We start from the raw sequence: 16,679 nt of genomic DNA on the forward strand, positions 1-16,679 counted from the left end.
TCTGGTTTCTTCACATATGCAGAGTAACATCTTTATGCTGGTTTTCTCCTCTGCATAAAATATCCTGCTCTGATTTCTTTGCCTTGCTAATTAGTGTATAAATTATGTATAATAAAATCACCTTTTTGACAAAGTCAAACTCATGTCTGTCTGACTGTGGGGCTCCATGCCCTCTCTCGACAATACTGTAAAGAGTGATGGAAACAACCACCATAATAAAAATATAAAGCAGCTATGTAATCCCCCAAATCACCCCACCCCATGCTCCATTGCTATCCATATGCTTACTCCATTCCCAGCCCTCCTTGCAGCTACTTATCTGTTTTCTGCCTCTGTAATTGTACCTTTTATAGGATGTCTTGTAAATGGAGTCATAAAATACCTAGCCTTTTGTATCTGGCTTCTTTCACTTGGCATACTGCACTTGAGATTCATTGATGTTGCACATAAGAGTGGATAATTCTATTTTTATTGCTGGACAGTATTCTATTGTATTATTTACATCCTTTTTAAGACTCGGCTTAAGAGTCACTTTCTTCAAGAAGCCTTCTCTCATCTAAAGGTCATGTGTTGCCTCTGTGTTTCCATGGCCCCCAGACTGACCCTCCTCATAAGACATGGCACATTTTATATTCCTTACCTATTTATGAATCCCTAACTAGACTCAATTCTAGGAAAGGAGGAGGTGTGTTTTCATGATTCTCATATTCCTAACACATAGCAGCATGTACAATACCTAGTAGGTGCTTAAATGCAAGTATGAATGTATCTCCCATAGAGTGAGGCAGTCTTAAAAGAGGACATTTTGACGTTCTAAAAATGAACTCCCACTTGATGTGGTGTTATTTAATTCTCATTACAGCTCTCTGAGGTTGGCACTAACATACACACTTTACCAAACAGGAAATTAAGATGTCTATTTGAACCCAAAGCCCACTCTAAAGTACAGTGTGACAATGATATTACTTTGTAACTCAAGTGGATTTAGGACTATGAATCTGTGTTTTGATAGCAAATGTCCATCTCCTTTAATCTGTTTTCTAGCTTAGCTCTGATCAAGCCTACTGGAAAATGAAGACACTGTCTTGCTGGCTAAAAACGAAGCTCTTAAGTTAGGTTGATCAAAATGGTGGTGGGATGGCCCAGCAGATTACTGGTTTTTGAGAATGTGCTAATTCATCCCAGATGGTCAGGGTTGGCTGGAAAACTGCAGGCTGTCATTGCTGCATGCATGAGCACTGAAGCTGCAGCTGGATGGCACCTGGCCACGTGCAAGGGGAAGCAATGATAGGGGTGTGGAAAGCAGATAAAAGGGACTTGGGTTTGATTGTCACTCAACCAGCTGTCTCTCAATTGAGAAAATTAATCTGACAAATCTTCCGCCTGAGACCTGTAAACAGCTAACATCAGTCCCCAGAAAGTGAGAGGGTCAGGGTCCATGCCTAGGGACAGGATGCAGAATGGTAATGACTTTGGGGAAGAAGGCTGAATCCTTCTCTTTCCTTATTCCATATGCAGTCCCTCACTCCTGCAAAAGACTAGGAGGGAATTAAATTCAACTCACATGGGCCAGTCGATCAAATCTGGCAAAGAGCTCGTTGAGCATCCTGACCAGCTCCTGAGCAGACAAGGTCGTGGAGAGGTTGGTAAATCCTTTAACATCTGCAAAAAGAATACTAAACACAGGGAAGAGGGTGGGGGTGGGGGGAGAAAACATATTAATATTTTAATGCACCTTGGGATACACATCAACATCCTCCCAATAGATAAACTGTCTTTGTGGTCTGAGATTTTAGCTCTCGCTGCCATGAGAGTCAGGAGGAATGTCTCAGTATTTAATAAATATCTCAGCAGAGAGTCCACCCAGGAGCTCAGGAAGGACAAGGTGACAACAGGAAGCCCTTTTGTCCTGTGCAGTGCTGTGTAGAGTGAGCAATGCAAACAACCCAAAAGAGAATTTGTCACCATGAAGAGATCAATTTCTTGTGAAAAGCAAGATGAAACTTTATGAATTATCTCTATATTTTCACAATGAACAGCAATGCACATGCAATGAACACAGAGTAAAACAGTCACAAGGGGCAGGGGCAGAACCCAAAACCTCATTATCTTGAACCCAATGACAGGTACTCTACCCAAAATGGCAGGTAAATAGGCATTTCTCAAAAATTATGACAATAGATGGCAAATCCGGGAGACTTCAGGCAGAATAATTAATTTCCTAAAACTCTCACATTACTAAAGATTTCAGTTAGGTGAGGTCTTGTTCTATGCATATGGCCTGGTACAAAGGACAGAGCAGCTTCCAAAAGCCTTCTAAAAGCCAGGTACTCTCTTAGTTAAACCATACAGTTACTCTGTGGGGCAAGCACAGTTCCCTCCATTCAGTCCATGAGGAAACTGAGGCTCAGAGAGGCAAGGAGAATTGCCCAACATCTCACTAGTGGCACATGGCAGAGCTGGGATTGTCCATTTGGCTGAATTGCACTGAGGGACATTGCTCCAATCATCTTACCATGCCATCTCAGCGACCTCTGAAAGGAAAGACGGGACACAAAACAGGATACCATATTTGATCATTTCTAATTTTTCATCCTCTTTGAAAGTGAGGTGTGTCTTACAATTGATCACCTTAGCAGTGTGTCAAGCTTTTTACATCTTTTCTTAGTGTTGCCTAAAATAATGACAAGTCTTACAATCAGCCTATGAGTGTAATTTACTTTTAATGAAATAGGTAATTGGGCTAGAAGACATTGTGGAATGTGCTGACTTACATCAGTCACCACATGTATTCAATCATTCTTAAAATTCATCTCCATTACAAACCTTTTTAAGAATTTGACATAGACTATGGATTATCTCTCCCCAAAATGCACAAGCATTCAAAATTTTTTTGAAAGAGATTTATACCTTCTGCAAAGTCCATTCATGAAATCATTAGGAATCCTTAGATCTATTGCTTTAGTTAATTATTGAATGGGTCATTCTTTCAGCAAATATTTATATATTTACTATGTGATCAGCTAGGCACTGGGCTAGAAAATTAGATTAAATGATATATAAGACCTAGTGCCTGTCCTCAGGACACTGAGTCTGAGGAATGGAGCTGGAAAGACAAAGAGAAAAATGGAAACAGTGCAGGGTGATGATCGCTGTGATTGAAGGACATATTGGGGGGTGATCAGCCACAAAGGGATCAGGAGTCTCCCAGTAGAGCGAAGTCTCAGCTGGTTCTTGAAGAATGTGATGAGCAAAGTGATTAGGAGGATGGATGCTGTGAGCAGAGAGAACAGTACATTCTAGGATCTGGTGGAAGAATGAGTATATATATAACAAGGTTCTGCAGTAATTCAAGGGCAGCCAGTCAGAAGGCATCACTGAGCAAGGAGGCTAGAAAGAAGAGAGAGATGAGGTCAGAAATATGGGTTGGGCAATGATGGAGAAGGGGCTGGTAAACCAGGATGAAGAATGTAGACTTTGTCCTGAAAGTGATGGAAAGCTAGTGAATGGGATTTAAGCATGGACATGATGCCAATAGATTTTCAGTTTAGAAAGCTACCTTTGGCAGAGTGACTATACTACCATTGTCTTCTACAGTTCTGTGGTGGCATAGCATATGGTCATATGCACAGAATTTGAGTCTAGATAGATCTGGGTTCAAATCTTAGCTCACCACTTATGAATTTTATGACCTTGGGCAGCTTCCTGAACTTCTGTAAGCCCTAGCTCTGTAAACCGGAGATAACTGTCATACTTGCCTCATTAGTGGGTAGCATTTAGCACATCATCTGGCAATTGCCAGCATAGTAAATGCTCCTTAAATGTGTTAGCTTTTGTTATCATTTTACAAAATTATACTATAATTGCATGTTATATTTGAGAGAGAAAGAGAAGAGAGAGGTAACAGAGGTAGAAAATAATATGGCCCTTCATTGGATTATGTTTCACTTGTAGCTAAAAGCATTCCTAACTGTTGATGAAGCCTGAACTTCCAGAAGGCAGCAACACTTACAGAGTATTGACTGTGGACTTGGTATTGCTCTGGCAGCCCTACATGTATTCACTTATTTATTCCATGTAACCTATGAGGGAGAACCTATCATGATCTTCTCCATTTTATGGAACTGAGGCCTAAGTATCTTGCCCATAATCATGAAGAACTAGAATTTGAACCAGGAAGCCTGGCTCTGGCATCCATACTCTTTTTTGCTCAACTATGTTACTTTTGAAGCAAGAAAAGTCATTGCTATGACAGGTGGGAAGTGGACAGGCTCTTAGATCACTTGGTTTAGCACATTCCCTTTATGAATCCATAAGCCCCAAACTACTAGTATCCATCTGTCTATGGCAAGAATGGCATAGAATAAATAAATGCCAATTTATTTATTCATTCAACCGTTTATTAATTAAATGACTACTATACACCAGGCAGTGGAGATAAAGTAGTGAGCAGATGATAGCATCATCCCAGCCTTTATAAAGCTCACAGCTTACTGAAAAAACAAATGGATTCCCTGAGAGCTAAGATCATAAAAGTTTCACATATCTTCAGTGTTCCAATATCATCAAACTTCTCCAGGTCTTTTGATCCCACTGTACATTATTCACCTGTATCTTTGTACATGCTACACCTGATCCCTGGTATAGCTTTTTCCCCCTTTCGCTACCTGTTAAAATCTGACTTGTCCTTCAAAGCCCCCTCAGGTGTTAAAATCATGTTAAGAGTCTATACCTCTCTGGAGACTTCCCCAAGCATAGCCAGTTATCCCCAACTCGAGCTTCTTGCCCTGTTGGCACCCCTCTCTGTTATAACACTTAACTCTCCATAGCACAATCATATGTGGCTAAGTGTGCTCCATCTATTAGCTGAAGAACAAGAATGAAGTCACCTTTTTATCCCACCTGCCCAGCACACAGTTGGCCGTATTACATGTTTCCTTAGTCCAATCAATAGAAACATTCAGAATTAAGTCCTCCTTCCTCAAAGCATGGTCATGGCCCCCAGCGGCATCTCATGAAACACTGTTAGAAATGTAGACTCTCAAGCCACCTCTCCAGACCCACTGTACCACAATCTGCTTTAATTGAGCCATAGATGATTTGGGTGCACATTAAAGACTCAGAAGCACTGGTGTAAGTCATAGTTGTACAATAAGGATTTATTGAATAAAAGATCAGAGGCAGAAACCAGGGCCCTTGTTCTCATTCCATTGCTTGTTCTGCCACCCCTGGTGTTGGGCTCAGATCATCAAGTCTTTTGATTCTTGGCATAAATTTGCAGCTTTCCAGGATGAATATACCAAGGGGCCATAGTAATTTTCAACTCTAATTTGGTTACATAAGTTGTTTATTTGGCTAAAAATACGTCATGTTACCTAATAGTCACTCTTTAAATAGAATCCCCAAGGAAGCCTTTGCAGAGTTCAATAGAATCATTAGGAACATGGTCCCTGTGTAGACTCCTCTCACTAAGTTTCAGATGTGTTCAGTGTTCCAATATCATAACTGTGTGTTCTTGGGAAAGTTACTTAACCTCTCTGAGCTTCCATTTTTCTTGATAATAAAGTAAAGGTCATTAAAGCTACTCTGTAGGACTACATAAGAAGATAACTTGCAAATCATTGCATAATTCTCAATAAATGAAGGGTATATAATGTCTTTGTGAAGTTTTTACAAATCTGGAAGTGCTTAACTGCCATGCGGATGGATCTAGAAGGCCATAAAGTTCTCTAGGTCCATTCAATTGCATTTTGCTTGTTCGCGAAACTCTAGTCTACAGGACAGATGTAGTGATCATACATGTTGACAGGGCTGGCTGGAAATTAACAGCCAGTCAAGAAAGCGAACAGACTTAGCAAGAGTCTAAAAATGAGGATTTTTCTGATCCTTGACAATGGTTCACTAAAATGTCTACCATGGCACAGGGCGAGATAAAGACAAAGGTGTCTCCCAGACAGACCCACAAAATCTGTGTCAGCAAATGTGCAAATGTACATGAAATGGAGTTGGCAGGGCCAATAGGAAATAGCAAAAAGAACCATGACAGAGAAGGACGACTGCCCACCAAATCCATGCCTGTGTTTGCATAGTCAATCCACCTGTCACTAGGAAAGGCCATTGAGCCAGAGGCACCATTCCCAGCCCACTTTGTTTCTAGGCAGGCACCTGGAATTGATTCTCCCTAATGGAATCTGAGCAGAAATGACATATGTCATTTTCAGGTTAAGGTGGTAAAAAAAAAAAAAAAAAAAAAAAAAAAAGTAGGTGTGAGTACTCTGTGCTTCCCCTTCCAATAAGCAAATTCTGGGAACTTTGAGGCCCAAGGGATGGTAGTTACAAAACAAAGGAGCCTTTGTCCCCGAATCACCCACTGACCAGTAATATCAGCAGTGAACACTTGTGTGAATAAATTTGATTGCGTTAAAAATCACTGAAATTGGAAGGGTATTTGAAAGAGCAGATAGCATTATCCTAATGAATACAAGAAGTGTCTTAAGTATCTGGGGGGAAAAGACAGGAAAGATAAATAGAATTGGGTAGGTGGGGTGGAGAGCCTGAATGGCTTCCAGTAAAAAGCTGGTGGCCAGGTGGATCCTCAGGTGAACCTGGAGAAGTCTCAGAGGTTGATAGCTGAAATCAACTTGAGCGTTCAAAAGAGCCCAGCTTTTGGATTGGGAAACGGAGGCTCACAGAGGTGAGGTGATGGAGTCGAAGTCTCGCCAAGGGTGTGGCTACCCCAGCCCACGTGGGCACAGGAATGCCCCCAAGCGTGGCGCCTTTAATCATACCCTTTCCTGATGAAGGTAAACAGTGGTATGAAATATAAGTCAAGACTTAGAAGTGTACAGCACTTTTTTAGTAAAGAGTCTTCAAAATTAAACAAACAAACAACCCCCCGACCCCCCCAAAAAAAAGGCAAGGGAGAAGAAAGAATGCACCAGGCAGTTTACCATGAAGAGGGTGACGGGTTTGGAAATGATTTCAAAAATGCTCCCAACACCACAGCGGGGTTGCTTTGGGGGTTGGGGAAGGGGGTGGAGTAGCCAGTTGGCTTCGTTCTCCGACTTGGGCTAGGGACCGTCCTCCTCTGCTTTCAAGGCTCCGGTCTTATTTTAGCACCCTGCAGCCTCGCAGTGGGCAGGAGACGCCCCGCCGCCCGGAGCTGAGTTCATCTTCCCGAAACCCCGGGAGCCGCGGGCATCTCGCCACGCTGCTCTGAGAATAGCCCGGGAGCAACCGGGCCGGCGGCTGGTTTCTGCTTCAGTTCTCCTCCCCCTAGTAACGGCTCTGAAAATGCAGAGACACGGAGGGCAGAAAACGAAATTTTAATGTACTGTGGCATGAACTTCTGGAAAAGGGTCTCCAGCGCAAGAACTCAGTTCGATGACTTAAAATAAATGGGTGGGGTTGGAGGGGTGGGGGCAGAAGAAACTAGCTGCTCAGGAGTGATGGGAGCACTGAAAAAGGATTCCTGCAAAAAGCAAGCCGCCGAACATGTTTATTGCACTTAAGGCACCTGAGCATGTGGGTGTCGGCGCACGGGCTTGTTGAATTTTCCCTGTATTTCTTTTAAAAGGTATTTTTCGCTCCTTCTTTCTCCATGGTGACAGGCACTTTCATCAGATGCCACATATTTTATTTATGTATTTATATGATTCGTATATATTTATAGCTGAATATGTAATTAAATATTTATTTATGTTTCCCCCAAATATTCATGCAATTTCTGCTTTCTCTGGATCTGCATTTATGGTCAAGCCATTTTGCCACCAGGGAAGGAACATGGAACACCAACTATGATTCTCTGCATGGACCATGGCTCTGCCTTCACTTCTGCTGCCGCTTTTGCTCAGAATTCATGTATTTGTGTTTTTCACTTGGCTGACTTCGTCTCAAATAAAGCCAAGAAGAATCATCATCTCTGCCAGGAAGGTTTCTCTACCTATCTCCCTCTCCCCACCCTCCACCACCTCCTTGCCCCAGATTTTCCTCCTTTTATGATCTCCTGGCATTTGTTGCCTGCTTAATAATCAAACCCCATACTCTATTATGATTAATAGGTGCCTATTGTCTTAGAACTAGTATTGAAGAGTTCTTATTATGTGTGGGACCAATTCCTAGATCTGGGGCACAGCTCTTACTGGAATTGCTGTTTGACAAAGGACTGTTTTGCAAACTCAAGCATCTAACTCAGTATAGCTCAAATCTTGGACAAGACCCTGGGAATGACCTATCCTGCTATGCCCCTGAAGGGTTGTGTTAGAATCATGCTCTCTACTGAATTTCAAAATGTGTGTTCCTGCATGCCAGGAATGGAACACCTACAGATGCTGGTAAGTGCAAAGTTGTCCTCTGTCCTACTGACATTAGGAAGAAAGGAACTATGAGAATAGATTTGTCATTTTTGAAGTTGCTTAATGTAAGGACTCTGACTCTATGTTTGGGAAATTTTTACCTTATGATATTTGGTGGGTGGGAAATACAGTTCCACTGTATAAGCTGAAAATGCCAGAGACTTGCTTTCCAGGCACTTGAAGAAAATGACTGGGCTCAGCCAATCAGACCCATCTGCTCCAGGCTTTAACTTGAGATGCAAAGAAGCAGCAGGAGCAGGAAGTCAGGGCAGAGCAAAGACAGCAATATCAGTTTCTGGGGCTGCAGGAGGAACTGCAGTGGTGGCATGCCGTGTCAGGGGTCAGGGTTGATTGCACAAGCAATGGACTGGTCAGAGACAGTTGGCAGTGGCTACTGCCAACTGCCAGCTGGCCTAGTGCTCTGGCTTGATTTTGCCTATGCCTTTCACTCTGTGGCCTTGCTTCATTCTGGCCCATTTCCCCTGGCCCATTTCCCCCATGCACTTTTCCATTCTTCCCTAATTATTCTGTAATCTGCGACATAACCTTTCAATACATTTCCTTTTTTTTTTTTTGAAATGAAGTCTTGCTCTGTTGCCAGGCTGGAGTTCAGTGGCATGATCGCAGTTCACTGCAACCTCTGCCTCCCGGGTTCAAGCGATTCTCCTGCCTCAGCCTCCTGAGTAGCTGGGACTATAGGCATGCACCACCACACTCAGCTAATTTTTGTATTTTTAGTAGAGATGGGGTTTCACCATGTTGGCCAGGATGGTCTCAATCTCTTGACCTCGTGATCCGCCCACCTTGGCCTCCCAAAGTGCTGGGATTACAGGCATGAGCCACCACGCCCAGCCAATACATTTCTTTTAAATCAGTCATGGTTGGATTCTTTTGACTGCAACTAGGAAACATGTCTGAAATGAACTACAATATACTGAATGCTCTACTACTTGCTTAACTCTGCCTGTTATATATTTTGTATTAATCTTCACTTATGTGATCCACATAAAAACTCTACAAAGTGGCTAAGAGATGCTCATTTTACAGAGAAGAATTTTGAGATTCAGGTAAATAAATTTCCCAAGATCACAAATAAGGAATAGGCAGAATTGGGATTTTAAAGCTGGTCTGCCTCACCATGGAGTTCACCCTTTGATTTTCATTACATGCCACGGTGTCCAGTGTTGTGCTGGGCACGTAGAGGGCACTGATGCATGAATGGGGGAGTGAGTGGGAAGATACATGGATGGATGGATGGGTGGATGGATAGATGGATGGTTGACTAAAAATATGTTTGCAAAGGAAAATAAACTGTCATTCTTTTGTATTGTTTTAAACACACTTATGATAAATACAAGGAGGAGATGTATGTGATCACAACTGAAACCCCCAAATTACATTCTGTGATTATTTTTCTTATCATAGTTTAAAAGGTGTTTGCCTTTCCCACTCAAAATGTAAAGACAGACGTGCCTACTATAGGAGAGCTAGGCAGTAGGTCAACGAGCGAGTATAATTTTATTCTGTGACATTCTTCTCCAGCCTTAATTTGGAAATGTAGAACTCTCTGATGAATAATCACTAGGTAATGAATTAATCAACCAAATGAGGAAAGGTGCTGATACTCAGGCAGACAGAAGTCACGGAAGTGCGAGGAGAGCACCCAAACACACATGGATCACACCGAGAGCCGGGGCAAGGGTGTTGCGTTTCTCACCTGACATTCTCATAGCGATGGATGTAGATCCGATGGAACTGGTGCTGCAGGTGCTCGTCTTCCACATTGGTCATGTCGTTGATCATTTCCAGGACAACAAACCGGGGGAGCACAGAAAGCACAAGCCGCTCCTGGAACAAATGAAGAGGGACAGTCCTGTTAGGCTGACCAGCGAGTCTCAGATGGGAGGGTGGAGGGTGGAGAAGTCATGGGACTTTTGGATGAACTTCCTTTGGAGTTGATAATTTCATACCATTCTATGAATATGACAACTATTTATTGAGTACTTATTACTTGCCAGGCACTCTGCTGGATGTTGGATATATACTGGTGAGCCAAATGGATGTGGTTCTGACTATGGTGGAGCTTGCATTCTAATAAGGAAGATACATTAAGTATTACATACCCAAAGATACCTACACACATTCACAAAATGTGATGAGTGCCATGCAAAAACAGGTCATGATGAGAGAGTACAATGGTTGATGACAGAGATTCATATCAGGGATTAAGAATGACCTTACCAAGGAATTGATATTTAAAATTGAGACCTGAAAATTTGGAAGGAGTCAGTCCTGTGTAGTACAAGGAGACATCCAGGAATTAAAAATAATAACTACAAATATCCTGAGGCAGAAAAGAGCAATGGTGTGGCTGGAAGGTGGTGATAGCAATGAGGTTGGAGGTGTAGCTAGATCTTGCAGGTGAGCATACGATGTTTGCGTTTAATTCCAACTACAACTGAAAGCCACTAAATGGTACTAAGCAGCAGAGTGACATAAGTGGATTCATGTTTTAAAAGATCACTTTGACTGGGATTTGGAGAATGTGTTCTGGGGAGGAGCCAAGGCTGGAGACAGAAGGACTAGGTGGGGAAGCTCCTGGAATGTCCAGGTGAGGTAAGATTCATAGAACTGGCAACCTAGATGGCAGGAAAGAAAGAGGGTGTGCCCATCGTGACAGCTAGTTTTGAATTTGGTTGCCTGGGAGAGTGAGCCACACTTATAGAAACAGGGAACATACAAAAGAAACCAGGCTTACAAGGCACTAGCTGTTTATCAAAGATGAGAGGAAGTGAGACGCACGCAGCCAGAAAGTGGGTTCCTAACACCAGACAATAATATTCTTTCTATTGTGATCACCACTGTACATAAAAGCAAAGGAATGGGTTAACTAGCAACATGAATTGAATTCTAAAAAGTCCTTGTGTTGTGGAAACTAGGCAAGAGGCTGGCTTCTGACACATGGTTTACTTGGTTACATGGTTTACTGTGATAGATGAAGTTTAATACTTTTAGTTGAATAACAGAAAATAGGGTAATTATCATTGATATGATCATAATAGGTCATGTGGAAGTATCTAGTTGAGGCATATCACTGTAGAGAGTTAAAATTTCTCTCAGTCTATGGTTTACTATAGTGTCAAATTGAGTTTAAGACAGGCACATTCTAATCACCACAGTTACTCATATCTTTGTAGTTATTTATGGGTATTAAGCATTGTCACCATTCATTCTTTCATGTGTTTCTCTCGAAACCCTGACAATCAGCTTGCAGAAATAATCATTTTCATATAATGGACGGACTGAGTCCAGGAGAGATTAAGTTACCTGCACAACCTGAACAGTTAATCAAGCGGCAGTTGCAGGATGCAGTCCTTTCCCTTGTTATTCCTTGCTGGGATTCTTGGTGAGATGGGAAAAGTCTTGGATTGAGTCTGATGGAGAAGTTTAGATTCCCACTCTATCATTGGATATTCATGTGGCATTAGGCAAACTACCTCATCTTTCTGTGCCTTAGTTTCCTAATTTGGCAAGTATTAATAGCACTAATATCATCTAGTTCAACGGGTTGCTGTGAGAATTCAATGCGATAAAATATGTGAGGGGCCTGGCATCACATCCTTCTCCCTCCTCTCACCTCTACTTAACCCTGCCTCTCATGCAAAAGGCTTTATTAATGAAGTGCCCATTGAACGACATATGATGAAGCCCTTTCTTCTCTTGAGTGCTATCCCATCGCAGGACTAAGAGGCATGTTTTCTGCAAATGCCCCAACATCATGTCCATTTTGTGTTCATTTGTGCTATTTGTCAACTTCCCAGGTACTTGTGGCCCTGTTCTCTCAATTGCTGCTGGGTGGGAGTAAGTGCTAATCACAGCTTTGAGGGGCACTAGTGCTCTGTCAATGGCTGGGGATGTTTAATTAAGATGCCACTGCATCTGCACTTGTAAGGGAAGCAATAGAGCTGTAATACACAACCCGCACGCACTCCTGGACCCCACGGTCAATTTGTAAAAGTGTTTGACTGCAAAAGTGTTGCAAATCATACAACTAGTGTTGTATTACAGTGATGTTTTAATAACCAGAATGAGAAAAATGGAAGAATGTATGTTAGGAAGAGAATGGCACAGGAGATAAAAAGGTGGTGATGCAGCAAATAAAATGCTCCAAGTGTAGGGAAGACATGGGAACTGAAGAGAGACACAAGAAAGGTATTCATTCACAGGACCTAGTTAAGAAGATGTTCCTCCCTGAAATGCAAGTCCATGGACATATTTATGAGGCTATCCCATGGATTCTGTACTCTGACCATTCCTCAGAATGTTTTGAAGGGTCATAAAAGCACAGCTGCCCTGACCTCGCCCAGACCTACTGAATTGGACTCTGAAAAAAATGGTCAAGCAGGTGGGGTTTTTAAAAACTCCTTAGGTTTTTGGGATACTCAGGTAGGACTGAGAAATGCTGGCTTATCCTGTGGCAAGCACTACTAAGCACATTATTATACTCAACCTTTACTATAGTTCCACAAAACAGGTTATTTCCCAAACAAAACAAAAACATGGTTATAGTAAACTGATTACCTAGCAACATGAGGACCTAGATCATAAATAGCAAAGAATTGAAACCAAATTCTCCTGACTCCCAAAATATCTCTAACGACTGCACTTCCTGCATAATGTATTCTAATCACCTCTTATCTGATCCACATGGCTCTTCAGAAAATTATAAATTAAGGCAGCACGTGGGCTATTCCTATGATTGGAGCTAACAGCATGCAACAAAGCATCAGAGGAGGAAAGAACCATTGTTCATTAAGGAAGATGAGGGAAGAGTTTCTAAGGAGGGTTCCTGAAAAATGGGTGAGGGTTCAAATATTATATTTATTTATTCATTTAACAAATATTTATTGAGAACATACTCCATGTCAGTTCATTTCTAGATATGGGAGATATATAGATACAAGAGAGTAAGACAGCCAAGATCCTAGAGGGAGATTTTACAGGTAGAGACTGACAGGCTCCCAGAATGGCATGTAAACATAAGCAGTCTTACTTCAGAGCTACCATCTAGTTGGCTCTGAAGCAACTACTGTGGGCCAGGGACTGAGTTAAGAGATTCATGCATAATTTCATGTGACATTCCACATAACTCCATGGCAGAAATAACTCATCGTAGATTAACAAATGAGAAAACGAAGGCTCGGAGAAGTAGTTTCTCAAGGTTATACAGCAAAGAAGAGCCAGTATCTAGTCTATCAGACCTCAGAGCCAGTTGGAAGCTTCCCCTTCACCTTATCAGAGAAAGCCGTTCCTAAAAAAAAATCCCTCCAAGCCCCATTTTCAGAAATTGAAAATGTAGTTACCACTGAAATTAGAGGTGCACAATTACGTCTACAGTTAAACAAAACATACACGTGATACTCAATGATTACTTAATTGAATCCTTAAAATAAAAATAAAACAAAAATAAAACAGAATAGTACAGTTAAAAGAAATCAATGAAAATATGTCAAATGGTGCCAAAAATTGTTGCTACCACACATTATGCAAACTAAAAACATTTTTTAAATGAAAAATTAAGAAACTTTACAATTGCAATCTAAGAAGACCCATAGTGGGTTTCCTTTTGTGGAACTCAGCTGCTTTTCAGACACGTGGACGCTGCATCAGATTTTCTGATGTGAAGAAATGCCTAGGGAAGTAGTTATTAAATGCAATTCATCTGAAGTTAAATGTGTGGAGCCAGGCCGAGTGTGGTTGCTAAGGCCTGTAAATCCCAGCACTTTGGGTGGCTGAGCTGGGAAGAATGCTTGAGCACAGGAGTTTGAGACTAGCCTGGGCAACATGTTAAGACCTCATCTCTACAAAAAATTTAAAAATTAGCCAGGCATGGTGGCATGTGCCTATAGTCCCAGATACTTGGGAGGCTGAGGTAGGAGGATCGTTTGAGCCAGGGAGGTCGAGACTGCAATGAGCTGTGTTTGTGCTACTGCACTTCAGCCTGGGCAACAGAGAAAGACCTTGCCTCACAAAAAAAAAAAAAAAAAAAAAAAAAAAAAAATCTGTGGAACTAGATTTGTATCTTTGAATGGAAAAGCGCAGCTCTGCTTGGCTAACCCTTGTTTTCTTCTCCCACCCCCAACACACTCTAGGATCCTGTAATGAGGGATAGACTTGTCTATCCACACATCCTCTACTCTGAGCAGGAGATCGTGGGCTATTTATTGTGTTAAACTGAGCACAGGTTACTACAACGTGTGCTACTATTCTTCTGTCCTTAAATATCCTTTCTCCGTTGTCATTTCCTGTGGTTTGCACATGGACTCCTACTCACCTTCAAATTTTAGGGTAAATCTCATTTCCATGGTGAAGGGGATTAGTCACTACCTCCAATAGCATGTTCCTTTGCTCAGATCTGTCTCACAGCATTTATTACACCACATGGCACCTGTCTGCTTATATACCAGTTGGTAAACTCGGAGCTCTTTGAGGTCATCTTTTTGTATCCAAGGCCCAGAATAATGCCTTGTGGTATGGTTTGGCTCTGACCCCATCAAAATCTCATCTTAAATTGTACTCGCATAATTCCCACATGTTGTGGGAGGGACCCGGTGGGAGATAATTGAATCATAGGGGTGATTTCTTCCTTACTGTTCTCATGGTAGTGAATAAGTCTCACTAGATTTGATGATTTGATCAGGAAAAAACCCTTTCACTTGGCTCTCATTCTCTCTTTGCCTGCAGCCATCCATGTAAGATGTGATGTGCTCCTCCTTGCTTTCTGCCATGATCGTGAGGCTTCCCCAGCCATGTGGAACTGTAAGTCCAATTAAACCTTTTTTCCTGTATAAATTACCCAGTCTCAGGTATATCTTTACCAGTAGCATGAAAACAGATAAATATAATAAATCGGTACTGGGAGTGGGGCACTGCTGAAAAGATACCCCAAAATGTGGAAGCAACTTTGGAACTGGGTAACAGGCAGAGGTTGGAACAGTCTGGAGGGCTCAGAAGAAGACAGGAAAATGTGAGAAAGTTTGGAACTCCCTAGAGACTTGTTGAATGACTTTGACCAAAATGCTGATAATGACATGGACAATAAGTTCCTGGCTGAGATGGTCTCAGATGGAGATGAGGAACTTTTCGGGAACTGGAGCAAAGGTGACTCTTGTTATGTTTTAGCAAAGAGACTGGCGGCATTTTGCTGCTGCCCTAGAGATTTGTGGAAATTTGAACTTGAGAGAAATGATTTAGGGTATCTGGGGGAAGAAATTTTAAAGCAGAAAAGCATTCAAGAGATGACTTGGGTGTTGTTAAAGTCATTTGGTTTTATAAGGGAAGCAGAGAATAAAAGTTTGGAAAATTTGCAGCCTGATAATGTGATAGAGAAGAAAATCCAATTTTCTGAGGAGAAATTCAAGCTGCCTGCAGAAATTTGCATAACTAACAAGGAGCTGAATGTTAATCCCCAACACAATGGGGAAAATTTCTCCAGGGTATGTCAGAGGTCTTCATGGCAACACTTTCCATCACAGACCCAGAGGCCTAGGAGAAAATGGTTTCATGGGCCAGGCCCAGGGTCCCCATACTATGTGTAGCCTAGGGACTTGGTGCCCTGTGTCCCAGCAACTCCAGATGTGGCTGAAAGGGGCCAATGTAGAGCTCAGGCTGTGGTTTCAGAGGGTGCAAGGCCCAAGTCTTGGCAGCTTCCACATGGTGTTGAGTCTGCAAGTACGTAGAAGTTAAGAATTGGGGTTTGGGAACCTCTGCCTTCTGTATTTCAGAAGATGTATGGAAATGCCTGGATTCTCAGGCAGAAGTTTGCTACAGGGACGGGGCATTCATGGAGAACCTCTGCTAGGGCAGTGCAGCAGGGAAATGTGGGGTCGGACCCCCACACTGAGTCCCTACTGGGGCACCATCTAGTGGAGCTGTGAGAAGAGGGCCACTGTCCTCCAGACCCCAGAATGGTAGATGTACCAACAGTTTGCACCATTCTCCTGGATGTCTTTGGGTTATGACATGTGGGAAAAGTGGTGCTTAGTGAGCAACATAATCCCTTGGGAGCACCCAGGACATACGCTAAGGCCCACAAAAAATATGTGAATAAATCTATTTGTTCATAAATGATGCTTTATAAGCAAGTGGATAGTAAAAACAGACAGTTTCAGACATTAAAACAGCCCAGTTTATAAATAATTGTAGATAATTGAATGAATAAGCAATAATGAATGCACCCAGTTTCTTGAGGTCTTTATGCAAAAGTTACCCTCTTGTGGAGACCTCCCCTTATGCCCATATCTCAGTGATCACATGCTCCTGGCC

At 42.1% G+C, this 16,679-nt stretch overlaps 1 protein-coding gene across 4 annotated transcripts in view; it reads right to left on the minus strand.

The window, feature by feature from the left end:
- The window catches only part of ADCY8 (adenylate cyclase 8), a 263,968-nt gene that overhangs the window by 157,837 nt on the left and 89,452 nt on the right, over positions 1 to 16,679 (minus strand). For all 4 annotated transcript variants that reach the window (XM_073999461.1, XM_005564084.5, XM_005564083.5 and 1 more), the window contains exons 3-4: positions 10,072 to 10,202; positions 1,565 to 1,676 (exon numbers count right to left, since the gene is read on the minus strand). In XM_073999461.1, coding sequence (XP_073855562.1) covers positions 1,565 to 1,676; positions 10,072 to 10,202 — 243 coding nt within the window. The remainder of the gene's footprint in view (positions 1 to 1,564; positions 1,677 to 10,071; positions 10,203 to 16,679) is intronic.

The sequence above is a fragment of the Macaca fascicularis genome, chromosome 8, assembly GCF_037993035.2.
Source record: "Macaca fascicularis isolate 582-1 chromosome 8, T2T-MFA8v1.1".
NCBI lineage: Eukaryota > Metazoa > Chordata > Mammalia > Primates > Cercopithecidae > Macaca > Macaca fascicularis.